This window comes from Lytechinus pictus, chromosome 5, assembly GCF_037042905.1.
Source record: "Lytechinus pictus isolate F3 Inbred chromosome 5, Lp3.0, whole genome shotgun sequence".
In the NCBI taxonomy this organism is placed as follows: domain Eukaryota; kingdom Metazoa; phylum Echinodermata; class Echinoidea; order Temnopleuroida; family Toxopneustidae; genus Lytechinus; species Lytechinus pictus.
This window is the reverse complement of record NC_087249.1, coordinates 34446355-34468854: the sequence shown is the minus strand read 5'-3', so window position 1 is coordinate 34468854 and position 22500 is coordinate 34446355. Positions and strand designations below refer to the sequence as shown.

The 22500-nt window shown below is 36.7% G+C and overlaps 1 protein-coding gene across 2 annotated transcripts; it reads left to right on the top strand.

Moving 5' to 3' along the window:
* Window positions 1-3796: 3796 nt before the first annotated feature.
* On the top strand, window positions 3797-21989 carry LOC129261503 (cytokine-like nuclear factor N-PAC). Of its 2 annotated transcripts, XM_054899563.2 has the most exons (8): window positions 3797-4803; window positions 5337-5419; window positions 5735-5870; window positions 7827-7871; window positions 14289-14414; window positions 14899-15072; window positions 18221-18369; window positions 18658-21989. In XM_054899563.2, exons 1-8 carry the CDS (start codon window positions 4774-4776, stop codon window positions 18926-18928), a joined length of 1014 nt encoding a protein of 337 aa, XP_054755538.2. In that variant the 5' UTR covers window positions 3797-4773; the 3' UTR covers window positions 18929-21989. The 2 variants fall into 2 exon arrangements, with proteins under 2 accessions (XP_054755538.2, XP_063956379.1); XM_064100309.1 differs by lacking the exon at window positions 7827-7871.
* Window positions 21990-22500: the final 511 nt, after the last annotated feature.

The window sequence follows — 22500 nt, the reverse complement described above, 5'->3', positions numbered from 1 at the left end:
CGCCCTCTATTGGTGGAAAGTAATATGGCAAGAAAATTTTCATTTTTCAATCTCTATTTTTAATTAAGAAAAAAATAATTTAAAGAATCAAATTTATTTAAGAGCCAAGTTGTATGATGAATTGGTGTAATGGAAACTGTCAGTGTAAAAAAATCAAGCATTTGTCAAAAAAAAAAAGAGAAAATAAGTCAAATATTGCCACCCTTATTTTGCCACACATGGAGATATGACAGAGAACAAGGTTATATCATAACCTTGTTCATTGTGCAGTGGCTGGATGACGTCACGTAATAAGCAAAATGTACACGCCCGCTAGCGTTGAACGCACCGCTATCCGTTCTATACAATTTGCCACTGTGTGAAGCCTTTTTGTCCAGAACATGCTCAACTTTTGCGACAAGCCTTGTCGTCATAGGGTTGTACACATCCTCGTTTAATACTGGTTGTCACGTGACGTGGCAATGTCGTTAGGCTGGTTGGCCTGTATTCAAGGTGTTCTTTCCGTTATGATTTTATATTGAAGCTTACATCAGTTATAGGCCCCTATCAAATCAAAATCGCTACAGGGATCGAGAGGGGGGGGGGGTGGAGCCAAATATTTCCCAGTCACATGGTATGAAAATGATATTTTTTATGATTGTCCACGATCATTAGGGCAAACCTCTGTGTGGCAGTAGCGTGATGAGTAAAAAAAATAAAAGAAAGAAAGAGGGGGCACAATGTACAACTTATATGGCGCGTGGGAATAAAGTTGCTTTATATTTTCCAAGCGAGTGAAGCAAGCGAGAAAAAACCTTTTCGTGCGAATCGAACTTTGAGATGGATATCTTACACTTTTCCTTTTCTTTAATTCCCTTCATTTCTTTTTTTATCTTGGTTGTAGAATATTCGGGGGCCACTGGGCCTAACCCTTCCATCTGTGTACCCCAGTGCTATATCAGCAGGTGGGTCTCGATACCTCTGGATATTTAGCCATTTTAAACCTTATAGATGGCTGCTATTTTATCAAATCGCGAGTGTAGACCTAATTATTGAAAAACATTTCGTTAAGGTTTTTATTGTTTTGACAAAAAAAAAACATTAAGGAAAAACAATTATAAATTACATTATATACCCTCCCTTTTCTCATTTTGCTTTTTCTTTTCTCTTTTCCCCCCTTCTTTTTTTTTTTTTTGGGGGGGGGGCCTGTTCAGGGGGCACCGCCCCCTAGCTACGCGCCTGCCAGATAAAGAGGCGAGCGAGCAAAACTTTTGTCACTTTTATTACAAATATCAATTTTGTAATAGATTTTGACATAACATTCGGGATGATTCTCACATGCATTTTTCTTTCCTTCCGCTTTTTTTTTATGTGTTGTATTTGGCCTTTTATTTCCCTTCCCTTTCTCTCTCTCTCTCTCTTTCTTTCTTTCTTTCAGTCTTTCTTTCTTCCTTCCTTCCTTTTCTCTTATCCTGTTTTTTTTCCCGGTGAAATCCACTGGGGGGGAAGGCCAGCCTGCCCCCGCCGGTTTATGCCTCTGCCGTGGACGTAAGCTATACTCATGATCTTAATCTTCATTATGATTCCAACTAGGAGCGCTTCCATGATTTCCAAAGTAGAGGGGGGGGGGTGAATTTTCTCAGGTAAAACTCCCAAAAAAGGTTCTCACAAAAAAAAAAACGGTCATTTTGTCTCGCGTAAAGTTTAATCAAGTTTTAAAAAAATGGTCACTCAAAATGAAAGTCATTTTGTCCGCGTAATATTTGGCAAGCCCCCCCCAAAAAAAGAATAAGAAAAAGGAAAGTCATTTTGTCCACGTAATATTGGGCAAGCCCCCCCCCCCAAAAAAAAAATAATAATAAGAAAAAGGAAAGTCATTTTGTCCACGTAAAATTTGACAAACCCCCCCCCCCCAAAAAAAAAAATGAAAAAAGGTTGAAACTATAATAATGATCAAAGGTCATTTTGTCTCGCGTAAAATTTGACAAATAAAAAAAAAGGTTGTCACTGAAAAATAATAATATATAATAATAATAATAAATAGTGGTATTACCCAGGGTAGCCACTTCAGTCCCGAAAACTGTTCTCCCAGCGGGCCCTGCTATGATTACCCCAGCCTTAGCTGGGCTAAAATGAAGGTCATTTTTTCCCACGTAAAATTTGGCAAGCCCCCCCCCCAAAAAAAAAAATGAAAAATGGTTTTAACTAATAATGATCGAAGGTCATTTTGTCTCGCGTAAAATTTGACAAATTTAAAAAAAGAAAAAAGTTGTCACTAAAAAAGAAGGTCATTTATCCACCGTTTTGTTTGGCAAGCCCCCAACCCCCACCCCCATAAAAAGTTTGTCCCTAAAAGTGATGTATAGAAAGTCATATTGTTAATTTGTTCCCAGTAAAATTTGACAAGCAAAAAAAAAGGCCAAAAAGAGAAAAGAATAATATCCCCATTACAAATATTGCTGTGATTCTCATAAGGGAGGGGGGGGCACATAACTAGTATGAACAACATATTTACATCCAAAATATTTACTATAAATCTCAAAAGGGGGAACAGGCCAGAAATGCTCACCCCCCCCCCCCCCCCCCCCCCGATTCCAATCAATAATGACTTTTCTCTGCAATACTGATGCTTTGAAATCAAGATACTGAAGATTGATATGCTTAATATAAATTATGAACGTCTGACAAAAAGATAACCAACCGATCATCTGACCAGTACGCGTATCACTTTGGAGTTGATCACTCGTCGCAGCTGTGTGGGACGGGAACGCTCACCAAAAAATCAACAAAAAGGGCCTGAAATGTAAGTTTAACATTAATCCATTTTAGTTTCAAATATTTTTAAAACTTATGTTTTTCCGACCTTATGAAAGTTATATCACATACCTCCATTTTGTATTAAGGCGTACATTTACCAAAGTCTTGGGTTGGATATCAAAACAGCATTGTCCTACCCATAATTTGGGTAATGTTGCCTATGAGGTCCATACATGTTAATGTTTGGACCTCATTGGTACTAGGAGTGCTCAAAAGCAGTGATTTATAATATGAATCATGATGACCCGCTTGCCGAGCTGCCTGGTGCGGCGCAACTAACGTTAGCCTGGAGGCTCCTGGAGAGTAAAAGTCATTCTACTGAGTTTGACGTAGGCTTACTCTCCACGGAGCCTGGGACCACTCATCCTACGAACGAGGTTATATACCTAATATATTATAAGTTATAATATAACCTTGTTCTCGGCAGCATACCGTAGCATGGACAAAAAAAACATAAGACTATTTTCCTCCCCATCCCTCGCCCCAAATATCACGACCTGATCGAACTAGATCAAGTGTGATACTTAACTTTATATTACAAAGATCACTCTTAAGTGCTGAAAATCATATGAAAAATTAATGAAAACTCACCGATTTTTCCACCTCTGGTGACCGTTACTCTAGCCAGGAGGCTTCTAGAGAGTAAAAATAATTTACTAACGTATGCTTACTCTCAACAAAGCCAGGGATTCGAATGCATTCATCTACAAAAACAAAAAAACCTCAAACTTTCGACCCCGAGATTTCTACTTCTAAAAGATCTAGCCGTAAATCATGTACATGGGATACAACTTCATTTCCGACATTTCTACGATATTGTTATCATTTTTAAACAAAAATTCATTAAAAAAACAAGAAAAATGTTATGAAAAGACGGGAAAAAATCGCCAGTGTTTACGTCGCCATCTTGATTTCATTGTCTTTCGCTTGGCGACAGCACGCAAATCGCGTGATTTGCGTGCTGTCGCCCTCGTATCCTAGCTGCAAAGATGCGTATAGAGGGCGACAATATCATGAGCAATGCCAACTTAAATAAAATAAAAATAGATGCAAGTATCTTACGATTCATGATATTTATCGGCCGATAAATATCATGAAGTGAGAAAAGAAAAAAATGAAATCATAGTCTGAATTTAGAAGTTCAGCTGTTCTGATACTTCTTATCTCGGACGAATGCAAAATTTACGTTTTTTCCTAACTGCCAGTATGTCATGTATTTGAAGGATATAGTAGAGCAGAGGCAAGTTGCAGATTGGGAGAGAGTATGATGTTGGAAAGGGACAAGAGATGTAAAAGTTTATTGATTGTTCTCATCTAAGAAGTATGATGCAAGGCATTCCTAGAATACTTGATTGAGAATCTGTTTAAATACATTTTGTCCAGTGGGGTTGAAGAAAATACAGGAGGCAACAAAATGAAGTGTCTTCTTCCTTCATACCTGTACATACTGTCTTGATCAAGTGAATCATCATAAAAACAATTGGATATTGCCACTGTGATTGAGAAAGGGAAGGCTTGAGTGCTCTATTCCCACCTTGCTATGATGTCATCAGTGAGATGAATGGTCCTTCCCACATATTGAGTTTTAGAATATCCTGGAAAGTGATTTTGTTCACTAAGCTTGAAGGAGAGTGATGAACCGGTCAAGTTGGCAGCTTTGATTTCCAGATAGATATAATGCCGTATTGAAGCTCTTTATTACCTGAGTTTTTTTTTCTTTAATTAGGCCTTGTCATGGATATACACTGCTCATACAGTAGTCACATACTAAATTTGGCAATTTCTTTTAAACAGAAATTCACAGTTTGATCCTGATAAATTATGATTATAATAGAAGCATTACAGCAGTTTCAAATTTTAAAAGATTTATAATTATACTTATTTCACTGCGAAAGTTTATATTTTGAGTGCCAGTGATTCTACAATTATGATACGTTTCATTCAATTCTCTCCCCTTTTTTCTATTACAGGGCCAAGATGAGCAGCTTCCCTGCATGGCCAGGAAGAGTAAGTATGAATTTCCTTTTTGCTTCATTATGGTTATTATTATTGAATAGAGTGAATAAGTAGGAAGTGTCTAAACATTTTAGTGTAAGATTAGGCAACCACCTCACAGTCTACAGAGCATTAAAGAATGTATGCTATTTGTATGTACACTGTGGACTCTTGAGATGATTTTGTAACAGGTAATTGTCTGATCAATCTCAATGTGTATGACAAGATTTATATATCAGATATTACTCTTTTCAGTTCCTTATGCAATTTTGAAATTCTTTGTCATATTTTCAACTGAATATCCCACTCTTCTGCTAAAAAGTATGGCTTTAAGGTAGCATATTTCCCCTTATATAGTTAATGTTTGTAGGGGGCCTTCTTCATTTCATTCATTTTCCCTGTGATAGTATAGCCATAATCGTCTATTTCATGTGATCTTAGGAATTATTAAGGCTTAACTACTAGAAACCCCTTCAGGATATTCTATTTTCATTCCTTTTGAAAACCACAAGTCTATTTCATATATTTTTTTTTCATTCTTACAGATTGTAAAGCCATGGAAGAATGTTAAGAAGCCAGCAGGCAAGAAAGCTGTTCGCTTTGTCTTCTTCTTTGGTACTGAAGACCAGTAAGTAAACTATTAAAATGTGTAAAAAATAATTACTTTTTTGTTTGAAAATTTTATTGTTGTAATTGATAACGAATAAGGGAGACAAAATCTAGCATTCTATAGAAGTAATAAAGAATCTATGGACTGTTTATGGTGGCCATTATGGTTTCTACCATAGAAACTCAGTATTGATGTATTGAAATTGAATATTTTAAAGTGATTTGATTGATTGAAGGATTTCATTGAAAATTATCTGCTCTCCCAGTTCATATACAATGCATATCATAAACAAGATTATATATAGCTACTATCAATTCACCGTTCTTTCTTTAGTGCTTGGGTGAAGGAGGAAAGTCTGAAGCATTACGAAGAGAACAAAGCTACACTCTCTAAGGCAGGAAAGGGGGCCAAGTTCACCAAGGCCATTGATGCCATTGAAGAGGCTATCGTCAAGAACCAGGCTAGCAAGGTAAGGGCGATCCTCAATGCTCTGTAAACACTTTTCACTTGCATCATGTGGTGCTGACTTTGTGCTGATTTAGGTGCTGTACGAAGGCATAGGATGAGACCTCAAGGGTCAAGTGTTGGGTGGCATGAAATGTGGTATGTTGTTCAGGGCTTCAGAAAGGAAATTGCAAGCTCTTGTTATTAATAGACCTCAGGGCCTGCTCCCATTGAACAATGCGAACGATTTCCAATGCGCACTCAAACATCCAAAACTTACACTTTAAAGCACTCAGCAGACAAAGACCATTGATAATTGCCAATCAGAATACACCGAGAAAATCTCATTGATATTTTCACTTTTACACATAGGAAACCAGTTTTTCCGGTGCACTAAGAATTGTCTTTTTCTCTGGTGCTTCAGTGTTTCAGTCTATTCTAAATGTGAATTCTTTATTGATTTGTAGCAATGTTAAATGTTTACCAAACTCAGAAAAGCAAGCAAATATAATAGCTTGGATCATAGAAATCATACTCTGCATAACGCTATCCAATCACTGTTCAAGCTCTATAAAGACTCTAATAATTCATTTTTTACTTGCCAATTGTTAAGGTAGTGTGTCATTCTGAGATCTGCAGACAAGACAAGTTATTTACTGATTTGGCATGAACAGATATCAAATGTTTCTGAAATTGTTTCATATGTTCAGGGGTATTTCAAGAAACCAATACTGAATTTCACTGAGAACTGATACAAGATACTGATAACCTAGCATCGGATTGGCTCACAGCAAATTTGTTGGTGAAAATCACTCACTGACAAGATGTTTCCTGAAATGCTACTCAGAAGACCAGGGGCCCGTTGCAGAAAGAGTTGCAATCAAACGCAACTAGAAAAATCTTGCGCAACTTGATTGTCAGCCAATGAAGCACCATATTCGGGACTTGTGCTTGACATTTTGACTTGCGTTTAAACGCAATTTTTCTGCAACAGGCCCCAGAACTGGTGGGTGTTTCATAAAGCTTTTCGTAAGTTAAGAGAGACTTTAAGAATGACTGGTGATCCTTTCTTATGTCCTGAATAATCATAAATGAACATTTAATGGTGAATATCAAAGGATCACCAGTCGTTCTTAACTTACAAATAACTTTATGAAACGGCCCCCTAGACCATTTTCTAGCTAGTCCTGCCTGCAGGTTTTTTGATGATCTTTAACCCTAATAAGACTGCCCCTTCCCTCGACATTTTCTAGGATAACTCCGCCACCCCGAATTTTTTGACTGCGTCGCTTGTGGACTTTTTACTTTCAAGTCTTGCGCAACTTTTGAGAACAAAATTGCGACCCCCGGGTACGTGGTTCCGAAATCGTGCAACATTTCATAAGTGCATGCAGACTCAAAAATGCAAATTTGTGTACAAATCCAATGCAACTGGTGTTTTTAGCCAAAATTCATAAATGGATCATTATTTTTCCTTTTACTGATTAAAATCAATTAATTTCATCTTGTTTAGTGCCAAAATAAATTTCCATTAAAAAACAACACAAAAAAAGATGAAAAAAAAACAAAGAAATTTTGAAAACAATAAAATACATGAGAAATTAAATGTGATGTTGACATTTTTAAGGAACATTTTATCAGATTCCTATTCAGAGTCTGTAAACAAAAAATTAGCATTTTAGGGGCATTTTTTGTTAATTAGAGCAAACTTTTGATTTTACGCATAAGTTAGCATAATTAATTAGCAATGAGATTTTTCACAGAATTCGATCTTATATTTTTGTAGATTATGCCATGGTTAATGTGCGTGCCAGTTTTTATCGTGATTGCACGATCAATGGCCGAGTTCATAAGGGGGGGGGGCTAAATCAGCTCCCCCAACCCAGTCTTATTAGGCATTGAAATAGCCCAGTCTATTTAGGGTTAAAGATGCCATAGGAGCAGCTATGTAATATTTTTTTATTATAATTTATATTTATAGTCTGACATGGAATCAAATGAACAATCAGTAGGAACTCCAGCTGAGGTCAGTGCATGCTACAGTATTTGATACTAATACTAATAAGAGTTGTCCCATTGTGCTTTCAAGTTTTCGGTTTTCACGTTTAACTACGTTTTTGTAGTTCACATTTGCTTGCTTTTCTTGCACAAACTAAACACAATCCCTTGGGGCTATTTTCCTTGCTAGTATCAAATTTGGGCTTCTTGGATACCTGAGGCTGTTTCCACCAAACAAATACAGATCTGAGTGAAGACATTTCATTTGAAGGGGAAATTTGCCCCGGCAATAGTTGGTTTTAATAAAAGCAGAAAATTAGAAAAAACTATTGTGAAGGTTTGATGAATATCCATTAAAAACTAAGTTATGAATTTTAACATTTTGGTTTTGTGTTATCACAGATGAGCAGATCCACCTTGTGTCATGTGATATAAATTTCTCAAAATATACTTGAGTGATTTTTTATGCATGCGTGGAACATACCATCAGACATCATGTCTGACCCTCTTCTACAAAAAAGTATGCTTGCATATTACATCACAAATTGAAATATTTTTGATATTCATAACTCTCTTATTCTTTAATGGATTTTTATCAAATGTTCACTAGTATTTGTCTATATTTTCTGCTCTTCCCTTTAATTCTTTAGAGAAGAATGTTAATTTCATAATAGTGATGTTTCTGTCAGTGGAATACAAAAGTTTTGGGATTACCCCCTGTTTCTCATTGGTGTCAATAAACCAAGGCTCGACATTAGCGGTGGCCCGGGGCCACCAGAAATTCACCTGGGGCAACCATTATTGAAAAAATGTTAAGTTTTGGTGGCCCGAATCGGGCAACCAATAATTTTAAAAGTAGCGCAATTTTTCTCCCGATTTTACACGCATTTATCAACTTTCTACAGTTCAAATTGCAAGCCAATTCGTCATGCGCCCTTTTTGTTAATCTACACACAAAGATTGCATAGTCATGACAGTATGTAGGCCTACCGCTATAGCATACAGTAACTATTATCCAGCCGGCCGTGCTGGCCGTCTGGCGTGAGCTTTGCATGCATGAAACCACTGCAGCTAGCTGTGCGCTAGCAGACTATTCAGACTTAGGGAGCTGCGATACAAAATGTTGCTGCTAAGAAATCTTCCACAGAACTTTGAAAATCTATGTCAAAGTCACATTTTACACCAATGAAATGCCCTTCTACAGTCCATATTACTAAAATCTGGTGTAGCCTGTTTATTTGCAAGCATTAAAAAGAAGAATTATGACCTCTCTTTTGACTCAAAAAGACCGATTTCCAAATGCATTAATACACATAAAACACATAGGTGAGTACATCACAGTCCCACGTGGTTTCTTTCGAAGCTGTGTCTTTTCTAGTAAAAAATAAACAAAAAGTTTCTTTCTTGTTATAAATGACTTCTTAAACCACTCTTGAGGAAGTAAATACTTTGGGAAGGCATTTCATTGATATGAAATGTTAATTTTCCAACATTTTGGCAAATATAGGGGAGGACTTTTCACTTTTCTCACACTGTTTTTTTTTTCAGATATAACTTGCCGTTTTCTTTTTTTTTTTCTTTCATTTTTTTTTACAGTGGTTAAACCATTTATACCCCTTCCCATTGAATATGCCTGATTAAAGAATATATTTCTACTGAAAAATAATATTAATAATAATAATTTTTCTTTCATTTTCTTTTGGTTTTTTTCTCTAGATTTTTTTTTTCCCTGTTCTTTGTTTTTTCTTTCTCCCTTTTCTTTCTTTTGTTTTATTTCACTTATTTATTTTATTATTTTGGTTTTCTTTTTTCAATATACTATTCTAAAAATTATTTTTGTATGTTTCCCCCTTTTATGCATTGATCTGAATGCAGCATATTTTTCTGTGATTTTCTCCTGCTATATTATGCTGGAAAAGAGAAAATAACTGGATTTGGGGCCTGCATAATCTTCATGTAGGTTTTAGGATTAAAAAAGGAAGAAGGGAAAAATCATTGTTTTGTACATCTATCTGAGTTTGCTATGCACTATTTATTTACTTTACTATTATGAGTGTGTGTCTATACGGAGATTTAAAAAAAAGTCCACACAACCTGGGAACAATACAATTCTTTTATTCTCTTTCAATCATTTCATATTTACAATGATGGAACAATTTATATATTACCACAAATCAATTAGCAAAGTAAAATAACAGCAAACAAGATTTATATACAAGATGTACAAAGTGAAAGTACTTAGTGGTAGTGGCTGCAGAATTGATATTTAAGAAGTTTGTTTTATTCATTTTTAATTAATGTTTTTCTTTATATTTTTTTGGGCCACCAAACTTTAATATCGGGCCACCAAAAAAAATTATTTGAAGGTTTTGGTGGCCCGAACGGGCCACCGCCAAAAAAAGTTAATGTGGAGCCTTGAATAAACTTATAGATGATGGTTTCAAAAATTATGTTTAGTTTTATACTGTGTATTTTTTTTCTTTTGGACTAAACACTGATCTTTATTTTCTCTTTAACAAAGAAATCTCTGCTCAAATAGCTTTATTTATTTACTGTTTAAACTAATCTTTTTATTTAAATTATATCTGTATTGAGGCTGCCAACTTTTACAATTGAATATGAATTTAGATTTTATGTTGTGATGTGTGTTAACACTTCATATTGCCCATAATTGGTGACAGTATGGGAAAACTATGTGTAACATTTGAAATGAAAGAAAATAAAAACAAAATTAAACAATATCTTTAAAAAGAAGGGTGTTGATGTATTGCACAGGGGGTCTAGAGATAGAGGGGATCATATTTTTGGCATCAATGGTTGTGGGTTTTTTTTATCATTGGGTGATATTATTAGATTTATAATGAAAGGTACATTATGTAAAATTTCAGAAGTTGAACATGCATCATATTTCAGATATTGTCATGCCAGTAGCATTGATTATTTTGACAGCATGCAATTAAGAATTCATTCAGTTTGCTCTTTCTTAATATTTGTTTTTTATTTATTTACAAAGTTCTCATTATTATCAGTGTGACGTTTGAGTTCATTATACAGGGTGTACATCTTATTAAATCAGTTTGTTTCAATGTATGTTAAGATTATAAATCACCCACCTGAACTCCCTAAAGAAAGAGCACACATACGTGGCGCCTTATACAGTAACGGCTACCCACCTGAACTCCCGAAAGAAAGAGCACACATACGTGGCGCCTTATACAGTAACGGCTACCCACGCCGTTTTATCGAGAACACTTTCAAGAAGAAACATCCGCCAAGGGATCAGAAGGTTTTCAAGACTTGCACAGTCTTGCCATACATAGTTGGTCTTTCACCACAACTCAAACGCCGATTAGAAGGTCACGGTATCCGAACGGTTTTCCGCTTGGACACCACCCTACACAAACAGCTTGTACACCCCAAAGACCCCATCCCTGATCACAGACATGATGGCGTAGTAAACAACATTCCTTGCCAGGGATGTGAAGGGTCTGAAATTGGTGAAACAGCCCGACCGATAGTTGAACGCATTTCTGAACACAAGCGCGATGTTCAGTTACAGCAAACCGACACATCCGCGGTGGCAGAACATGCTTGGGATAAGCAACACCACCCAGATTGGGAGGGTGTACATTGCATTGCCAAAGAGAGACATTGGTATACACGCAGGGTTAAGGAGGCTATTAGTATACGTCTTTGTCCTAACAACTTCAACAGAGACAGCGGGATCGACATCCCCGATTTCTGGATGCGAACCATCGGACAGCACAATACCCCCTTACCTGGCAGTGCACGCCGACCCGATCGTTCCCGGCCCCGATCGAGAGACCGCTCAGCTAGTCAACCCCCATCCACGGGAAACTAGCGAGCCCGCCAATTTTGTCTTATTTGCATATTGCCGACTCACGGCGTATTTGCATATACCTCAGGCTTATTTGCATATACGGATCACCGGCCGCACCGTACAATGACGCACTGATTGGTGAAACGCCCGACCAATCACACAACAGATCAGTGCCCACCTATTGTTCCCGCGTTCGTGCGTACGGTCCTGGGGACTGGTATAAATAGAATACGTTATCAGATAATTTTCGTCACTTGATAAAGAGTTGCAGCGGCACTCGAAAGCTCGTGAACTTGTAAGCTAGTGAACACTTTTTGCGAGAGTGATCACGAATGTCCTAGAAAGCTAGTGAACACTTTTTGCGAGAGTGATCACAAATTTCCTTGTTGACCATAGTAGATTGCGAGACAAATGAATACCCTCTAGCGATTATGTTAAGATTGTTATGAAATTGGATTTGTTTCATAAAGTTGCTTGTTAGCAAATGACTGTGGACCTGTTCTTGTGCTTTAATATTGAGAAACAATTATTTCTCTTTCTTTTAATAAAGGGGGACTTAATTTTTTGTACATAGTCCAAAGTGTTTCTAAGGGGACTTGTAACATATTTGCTGATGACGTTATTATTTATTATACTGATCCATCACTAAACAAGATTGAAGAAAATTTACAAAATTGTATGAATAGTATCAACGCCTGGTATACTGAAGACCGTCTTCAGATAAATGCTTCAAAGACTAATATCATGCTCATCTCTTCTCGTAAATCAAGAAGTCGAGGAGAGCTTAGAGTTGAACTTGATGGAATTGAATTGAAACAAGTGAACAGTGTTTGATATTTGGGTGTTGAAGTTGACTGTAATCTTTTGTGGGAAAATCATGTCAAAAAACTTTGCAGATCATTATCGTTTAAAGTACATGCACTAAGGCGTTTAAGTTCTATACTAAATAAGCAATTGTTCAATATATTGAACAAATCTACTATACAACCATGCATTGACTATGGTTGTTCAGTTTGGGGTAATTGTTCTGAAAAAAACAGAAACCTTATATCCATAAACTTAAAAAAAGAGCAGCCCGCATTATTACCAAACAATTCGATTTTTCTGTAAGTAGCGCCGATCTATTCAAGGAATTAAAGTGGCAGCCTTTTGAAAAAAAGATGTGACTATTTTTTTAGTATATTAGCATATCAATGCATTAATGGGCTTGCACATTCTAGACTGTAATGAAATTGAAATGTATTTTGACAGACATGGTATCAATACTAGAAATTACAACTCCTTAAACGCAGTCTTGCCAAAACCCAATAAGGAAATTTTTAAACTCTCATCCAAATATGCTGCTATAAAGGTCTGGAACTCTTTGCCAACATCAACGGAAAATATCCAATCCCTGCAATCTTTTAAACGTGTATATAAAGCTGCCTTTTTTAACTAATGTCATTTTTATTCTTTTATCAATTGTTACCTCCTGAATATTAATTTTGTCTCATTTCTACATATTTTTTTTAGTGAATTATTGATATATACTTTGTTTTAACTTTTAATTCTTTTAGATTACTATATTTTTTTTGTAGTTTTATATCATGAATTCCCTAGTTACTTTGTTAAATTGTATTTGTTATTTTTATCTATTTGATGAATTTTTTTATATACTGTTATACATATTCAATTTTTTAACATGTTGTATCATGACCATGATGTCAAACAGCTGTGCTGATCATGTTTTTATCCTGTATAAATAAATTCAAATAAATAAATAATAATAAATGAATAAATTTTGATAATTCAAGCGATTGTAATTTTTTTTTTTTTCGATAGTGGATTTGAGCTTTACATGGCTGTGAGATTTCAGCTTTTTAGCTGATTTAAGCTTTTTTCGGTTTTGATTATTATGTTGATATCAGCATATTTTGGCTTTCCTCTGTGCAAAAGGCTGGGGGCTCTGTCAATTTCAGCAGGTTATCTGTTATGCATTAAAACCATTCATGAAACACCACTCAGGACAGAGTTAGAACTGTAAAGAGAAGATGGCTTGCTTTTTCCACTTGTGACTTATACTAATGTTCAGTGTAGTTATGAGATGAGTACATAGTATATAAATAATTATTTTCAAATCTGACTTAATATACTATACATTGTAGGTTATTTACCCCCACATATTCATGTAGTAGCAGAGTAGTGACCAAGTTCTTGTTTGCCTTAAAGAAATGGATCTTGCAGTAAGATTGCACATGGTCATTTGCCGTCCTTTCCACTCCCCCAAAATATTAAAAGCTTGACAATTTACTGAAGTGTAATTTCCTTGAAAATATAAAGTATATTCTTTTTATTGTACCAGTATGTAGCAATCCTTATCCAAATTCACTTTGTTTGTTTTCCAATCCTGAGTATCATGGAATAATAAATTCGTAGATATATAGGGCTACATATGAGGAGTAGCTGTTCATTTGCTGAAATAGTAAAGTCTTAGATGATATCAGCAGGGAGGTGCACTTTAGGTAACTTTTCCTTGTAATCACTAAAATTTAAGACATATAATAAAAAAGGAGGATGAAAAGATAAATTTTCCAAACATTTTCTCTCAATTCTCCATCCCTATAGGGCCAGACCACTTCCCCATACCACCCTCCATCGGATGATGATGATGACGATGATGATATTTTCTTGAAGTCTATCAGCAAACCAACTAAAGATTATTCCAGAGAACCTATGGCAGGGAAGAAGAAGGTGAGACATTTTTTTTTCGTAGAGAATTATATTTTATTTGGGAGAATTGTTATTCTGAGTTTTTGTGATGTAATAGATAGATAGACAAAGAGGGGCAATGGTATAAATGTTCAGTCATGAATTTTAACATAAATTTGCTGTTATCTGAATTCTATCTCTCTCTTCTCTTTCCTATTAAATTCATCCTTATGTCATTAAATTCAATTCAATAAGTAATGTTTACAGTGGAAATTTGTATTGCTTACATGTACATGTCAATACAAAATACACACGGAGATGTCTAATATGGATGAATAGACAATGGATTCAGATGCACACAAGTTTTGATAATACAAATGGGAAACTACAATTTGGTAATTGATAATTCAATTCATGTTTGATGTTGAATAAGAATATAAACATCTGAATTGCATTTCTATTTTCTTTCCAATTATATTCCTCCTATTGTTATAACATCTGAATTCTGTTTCTCTTTTCTTTCTAGTTAAACTCCTCACAGTCAGCATCATCTCCTGGTAGCTCACCGAGGAAAGGGTCAAATTCCAGCTCCCCCTTCACCAAGATCAATACACCACTTGCATCCCCCAAGAAACGGGGAAGGCCCTTTAAAACCTTGGAAGATGGAGAGGTGACCAAGAAACCAACACCCAAAAAGAGGGTAGGCATATTCATTTTGCATTACGCCTATTCAATATGAGCATATATGTTGTGAATTTCTGGTAACCGAGTGACATCCCCACAGAACACATTTTGAAGGGGGTGTATATAGGAGTCAGCAGACGATTGAGCAGGCAGATTGGCGGTTGGTAGCAAATCTTGCAGATCAAACTTTTTATTTTTAGTTTCCAACCAATGTTTTTAAGACTTTGCACAACTTTAGTCTTGGTTGGTTTTTGGCTGTCCAGAAGTTGAGCAGTCTTTGTTTCAAAGTATGAAAAAGTCTAACGTTTAGATTAAAGAAGCTAAAAGCTAATATGAAGTGGACATGTCAAAGAAATAGAAGGGGGATATGAGAGGAAGATTAAAATAAGAAGGAAGAAATGTAGATGATGAAAGAGAATCATGAGGATGGGAGGAGTAAGGGGTAGAGAGGATGGGAGGAGTAAGGGGTAGAGAGGATGGGAGGAGTAAGGGGTAGAGAGGACGGGAGGAGTAAGGGGTAGAGAGGGTGGGAGGAGTAAATGGTAGAGGATGGGAGGAGTAAGGGGTAGAGAGGAAGGGAGGAGTAAGGGGTAGAGATGGGAGGAGTGAGGGGTAGAGAGGATGGGAGGAGTAAGGGGTAGAGAGGACGGGAGGAGTAAGGGGTAGAGAGGGTGGGAGGAGTAAGGGGTAGAGATGGGAGGAGTGAGGGGTAGAGAGGATGGAAGGAATAAGGGGTAGAGAGGGTGGGAGGAGTAAGGGGTAGAGAGGGTGGGAGGAGCAAGGGGTAGAGATGGGAGGAGTGAGGGGTAGAGAGGACGGGAGGAGTAAGGGGTAGAGAGGGTGGGAGGAGTAAGGGGTAGAGATGGGAGGAGTGAGGGGTAGATATGGAAGGAGTGAGGGGTAGAGAGGATGGAAGGAGTAAGGGGTAGAGAGGACGGGAGGAGTAAGGGGTAGAGAGGGTGGGAGGAGTAAGGGGTAGAGATGGGAGGAGTGAGGGGTAGAGAGGATGGGAGGAGTAAGGGGTAGAGGGAGATGAGGAGGGGAAGGAGGTGTGGACCTGATGATAGTCATTTTTATCTCGCCCACCAGAGGTGAAGGCAAGACTACCGTAAGGGATCCAAATGTTGTCCGTCCGTCACAAACATTATGACCCATAACTCCGCAACCGTAAGTCACTTTTCAACCAAACTTGGATGGTAGATGTACTTTGGGGACCTGCATGTTATGCTGCAGTCGGAGGTCACATAGTAAGGTCAAAGGTTGTTTTCAGGTCAACGTTGTAGTTTACGTGCGAGACTCTCTTATGACACATAACTCCGCAACCGTGAGTCAATTTTCAACCAAACTTGGATGGTAGATGTACTTAGGGGACCTGTGTGTTATGCTGCAGTCGGAGGTTACATGGTAAGGTCAAAGGTCAGTTTCAGGTCAACGTTAAAGTTTACGTGCAAGACTCTTATGACACATAACTCCGCAACCATAAGTCACTTTTCACCCAAACCTGGGTTTTTAGATGTACTGAGGAGACCTGCATATCATGGCGAAATCAGAGGTCACATGGTAAGGTCAAAGGTCATTTTAAGGTCAATGTTATAACGCATAACTCTGCAACCGTAAGTCACTTTTATACTACCTCAAGTGATGTTAGTGAAGGCTCCACTACCGCTACACTATGCTACACCTACCCGAACATCAAGATGGTGAACTCGCTCTGATACTCCGAATGACAAAGGTGGAACTAAATGCATATTTATTGTAAAAATCATGCACCAAACGACCTTAAAAAGAATAAAAATCTTATCTTCTTACTTTTCAATGTAATTTCACTCCATATCCATCCTTCGGTTAGTCTCAAAATTGGTGATTTAGAGCCAGTATCGCGTTCCTCACACGTATTAATTTACTGCTGATTCCAAAACATCGCAAACGCAAATTGTGCTTGCGCGGAAATCGCAGCTCAATTCATGAGTAGACTTTGTGTCAATTCCGTTTACATACAAAATCAATACTCAATGCATGAGCGATGTCAAAATGCTCCCGCTGGTCAAACTTTCTATCTGCCACTGTACTAACAACGCTTAAAATCTATCGTGATTGAAGAGATATGAATCAAAAACTATTTAAAGAAACATAATTAACATGAATACATCCTCACCTTTCACATTATTAGTATTATTTTAAGGTTGATTGATATTTTATCGATGATTTTGGGACTTGTTTTACATCATTTCGAGCAGTCGACAACTTTCGCCTTTCCGCCATTTTGGATTTTAGAAGTACCGCGATCATGATATTATGATCGGAAGCAGATGGCGGCAACACACGGCCGTGTTTATGCCTTTATTCTACGTTCATTGAGAGATATTCAATCGCTATGTGGACGTGAATGTAATTTCGATACGATCTGTGATGGAGTCGAGTGCAGTCACGACGTGTGGATTGTTGTAGCGAAGTGAGATCGTGTTTTTGGCCAGTTGATATTTGTATTTCGATGAGGATTTGGGAGTAATTTCTGTTGCTATTCTGTGCATTTTGAGGAAAAACATGTTTTCCGTGATTTTCCGTTTGAAAAGCCACTTTCCATTTCAAAAGGCCGATTCTGTGAATTCCGTCCGTTTTCCGCGATCGCGGAAAGCACTGTCCCTACTTGAGTTTATGATTTGTCATGCTGAAAAAACAAACACTTATCAAATAATGATCAGAGATAGTTTAGAGCTACTGATCAAAGATAGTTCATAGCTGGTTTTGACCGATCTTTTATATCATGCACTGATTTGGCCAAAATATCAGTGCACTTGTTTTTTTTATTAACACATGTTTTGAAGATTTATAGCTCTGTATATAGCTAGATAATTGGTCAATCCTTCACAATGAAATTTATGCAATAGAAAGGAAAAGAGTGCAGATGACTCTTAATTTGAATCAACCTCTTCTCTTATCTTTAGACACATAAATATTTATCACTCTTGATAAGAATAGCAATAGTTAGATCATTGGCATTAGCCCCCCTTCTTTATTTGACCATTCTTTAACAATTAAAGGAGAAAAAAAATTAACCAGTTTTTGTCATACCTTTGGTATAGAACCATGTGGCATGCCTTTCCTTTTATTATACAAACAATTACCATTAATTATGTGGTTTTTGCTTTCTCCTTCCTGTTCAGCCGAGTACGGGTGCAAGTACAGCAGCTCCTGGTAAGAAGTCCCGTTCAGATATGTCGTTCCTGTCCCTCAATTTGTACAACAGTTTTCAGGCCCATCTTGCTCAGAAAGGAGAAACAGCAAAGAAAGACATAAAACCTACAGAGAAAAAGTAAGTTAATACTATCTCAGAAAGATGATAGAATATTGAAGTGTTGAGTAAGTCCAACAGCTAGCCTGTAAAATGTCTTCAGTTAATAAAATTTATTAATTCAAGCATTAATTTAAAGAAACAGAAGAACCTTGCTATTCCTTGATCATTTTCAAGAAAAATGTGTCTGGTATTTGGTCCTCTTTCTAGAAAAATATGCATGCTCAGTTGTTTGAGATGGATTGATGTATATTCATGAATAATTGGATTAACAATTTTACATCTCTCACCTTTGATGATCTCTATTAGGATTGGTTTCATTGGTCTTGGTCTAATGGGTACTGGTATGGCAATGAATCTAATCAAAGCAGGTCACGATGTCACTGTCTGGAACAGGACATCAGAAAAGGTAAGATTCCTTGATCATCTCTCATTTCTACCCAGGCTGTGCAACACTCAAGTCCCAGTTTTCCCTGATTTGGAAAAGGGAAAATTTTCAGGGAATTCAGGAAGAACATGGAATTCACAGTATTTCACAGAAAACACAAGTTTTCAGGCCCAAACAAATTCTAAAAATTGAATTCTAAAAAAACACAGTGAAAACCATGAAAATCAAAGCAAATCCAAATCTACAAAACCATGCATTGATTGTAAATCTGTTGATCAATCCAGTTCACAGTATTTAGCATGTGTTTGCCAAGCTTTTTTTTCCTAAGAAATTCACTGTTACATTTGCTTCATGATATATTTACTGGTTGCCTTCTTGTAAACCCGCAATATCTCTAAGGTTGCATTAATCATTAAAAGGTTTTTAAAAAAGTGATAAAAATCATTAAAAAAATCTAAGGTTGCATAAAAGTTTGCATGACTCAAGAGTTGTGGTTGAACAAATGTATGCTAGCAACCATCAGAGATCATTTTTGAATTACCATCATGAGGCTGCTTACTTGACAATCGGAGCTCAACGTGCAATATTCTACTGTTGCTATTTAAGTATTACACAGGGGTGCATGTTTGGAGTTACAGAAACCAAGATGTAGCAGGCCCCTCTCATAATATTTTTGCCCTATCGGAGTAACTTTCCTCTTTTTTTCTTGGACAGCATTCTGTCTACAGTCAATCAGGGTTACTTCGGACTATACTTGAAAAAGATAGATGTGTATCCCCATTTACCACCAATAATATTCACTTCTCTGCTATTACTAAATTACTGCCCCACACAATATATTTGCTAAGGAGATATCTTTTTCCAATGTATGACTGCCATTCAAATATCGATGGGATTTTACAGTCTCTGATACACTCAAGACATTACTCGCAGGTTGTATTATTCTACTAGTCATCTCACACACCATAAAATGATAATAATGATATTAGGCATAGGCATTTACAATGTATATAGCACCATCTATCTAAATATAACTACTCCCATTCTTACTGTTAGTGTTAGTATTCCCCCAGCTTAAGCTTGAGCTGCCGCTACCAGCACTCAATGCGTGGAAGGAACTCATCCTTGGGTCAATGTCTTAAAACCATTTTCAAGCTTCCATTTGCGACATGTGTGTCAAATCTCTTGCAAACGAATCAGTTTCCAGTACCAGAAAAGCGAGGGCCCAATCTACATAGAAGCTCATCTTCCTGTCTGGAGATATGTAGCATCTTCTTCCGTTATTATTTTACTCTTATCCTGTTGTGAAGATCAGTTAATGACACCCTTGATCAATAAAAACTTGTAAAGTGGAGGTGAACGTGTAGACTGGTGAAAGAGCATGGTACTTTGTTCATGTTACCAGATTTACGTCATATAATAATATTATTCCACTTTTGTGTAGCCCTTGATACATCAGAGCAACTTCTCTAAGCACCTTACAAAGATATTATTTCCCCTGTCATCGGATCCGACTTTCCTGCATGTAATGTTTGCACTTTCTTTTCCTCGATTACAAGGCATGCTGCATTGCCTTGATAAAAATGAAATAGGAAAATATAAAAAGTCACTTGTGCTATGTTGAAGGAATTCAATCCATGGTATACTAGAGTTTTGATCCAAACTGCTTGCCCATGCAGTGCTTCCACCTAATTGTATCCATGTCATTGCTGCACTGTTATATGGCTTTTTGTATGTATTCTTTAGAGTGCCATGTTAAAGGGAAGTACACGCTGACATTCAGATTAGTGTAAAAATAGCAGAAAAATAATAAGAAACTCAATTTTAATTTGTCATGAGGACAAATTACATGTAGGTGATCTGTCTCTGATTCTCATGATCATGAATACGATCGCCATGTTTATTCAGATCAATATGATCATCATGATGAAAACTGAACTGTTATTCTGAAAAGAATGTGTTGATAATTTTTGAAAAATGGGAAATGAGAAAGTTGTGTGAAAAGGTATATGAAGAAAGGGATTTTGATCTCTTTTATTGTGCAATATTTTCACTTTTATACCTTATAATGGTCATAAAGGACCATGTGCCAAATGATGAAAAGGAAAAAAAGGGCGGAAAATACTCATTTTCACCCTTGGGCTCGAACCCGTGCTCCCATGACCACTTGAGATGTAAGTCTGATGCCATACCGATTTAGCTACACTATTTCCCATAGACTTTACACATAAGCAAAATACAAGAATCTGAAACTCAATTTTGCAAGTGAAACACGGGCATGATCCCGGCGTCTGATCGGAAAATGAAGGGCACAGTTGTGAAAGCTTAGAATCTCAGCAACAACATATTCAAAGCTCAGGGAAAGCCGATAATAAGCAATGGAGATATAGCTCATGAAAAAGAGAAATGTAGAATCCAGTTTTTGAGAAAAAGTCATCTCTCATAGGGATAACACGTAAAATGAGCAAAAATGACATGCTTCTATAAATTGCCATTTTTCAGGATGATCCATTCCTTTAAATGAAAAATTAAGGCAATAATTCAGAAAGAGTAAGCCCTCAGCTACACGCCTACAACATATCGAAAATTGGGCAAAAATCAACCAATATTTACAGAGTAAGAGTCAAATTTGCACAATTCTGATGACGTCATAACACGCAAAATGACAATTTTGAATTCCAACGCTATTTTGATGACGTCATGACATTATTGAGGGTCAAATAAGACATGAAATCATATTACGATTTATACTCTATCCTAATATGAAATAAAAATTGGGGGTCAACGCTTTTTCTGAAGAGCTATAATGAATTTTGTGTGAGAATGTTTTTGTACATATATGGCCTATGGTGAGAGAGCGTGTGTGCGGGTGCTGTAGACTTCTATGGAGGTTCAACCCTAAAAAGACTGGGGGGGGCTGATTCAGCCCCCCCCCCCTCGACATTTTTCGCGATAAATCTTTAACGCGAAAAGCTGGCGCCGCGCCGTTCCATGACTTTTTTCTTTCAAGTCTTGCGCAACTTTTGAGACCAAATTTGCGACGCCCGGGTACGTGGTTCCGAAATTACGCAACAATTTGTAAGTGCATGTCGACCCGAAATTGCTCAAAAACGTGAATTTGTGTACAAATCCAATGCAAATTGTGTTTTTAGCCAAAATTCCTAAATGTATCATTATTTTCAATTTTACTAATCAAAATCAATTAATTTCATCTTGTTTAGGGTCAAAATAAAGTAGCGGACGATTTCCATTGAAAAAACAATAAAAAACAAAAAGTCGAAAAACAAAGAAATACATAAGAAATTTTAAAAACAATAAAATACATAAGAAAAGAATTGTGATATTGAATTTTTTTTAAAGTACATTTGATCAGAATCCTTCAAAGAGTCTGTGAATAAAAAATTAGCAGTTTAGAGGCCTTATTTAGTTAATTAGAGCAAATCTTTGATTTTACGCATAAATTAGCATAATTAATGAATAATAAGATTTTTCGGAAAATTTGATCCTACAGTCTTGGAGATTATGCCATGGGTAATGCACGTCGCGATCGCGCGGTCGACGGCCGAGATCATACGGGGGGGCTGAATCAGCCCCCCCCCCCAGTCTTCTTAGGCATCGAAATAGCCCAGTCTATTTAGGGTTAATAATTCCTTTATTACTGATCGTAAAAGGTTAATCAATTTATCAAATTGCTCAGAATTATATCATAAATGCATTGACATTAAAAAAAGGTGATTCTGTATTGCGTAATGCCGATACACACG

What these genes read in the sequence shown, in the direction of transcription:
- LOC129261503 (XM_054899563.2), top strand. Translation starts at nt 4,774, where the DNA reads ATGAGCAGCTTCCCTGCATGGCCAGGAAGA. An exon ending in TCCCTGCATGGCCAGGAAGA is followed by an intron (nt 4,804 to 5,336) that starts GTAAGTATGAAT and finishes TCATTCTTACAG; the next exon opens with ATTGTAAAGCCATGGAAGAA. An exon ending in TCAAGAACCAGGCTAGCAAG is followed by an intron (nt 5,871 to 7,826) that starts GTAAGGGCGATC and finishes TTATATTTATAG; the next exon opens with TCTGACATGGAATCAAATGA.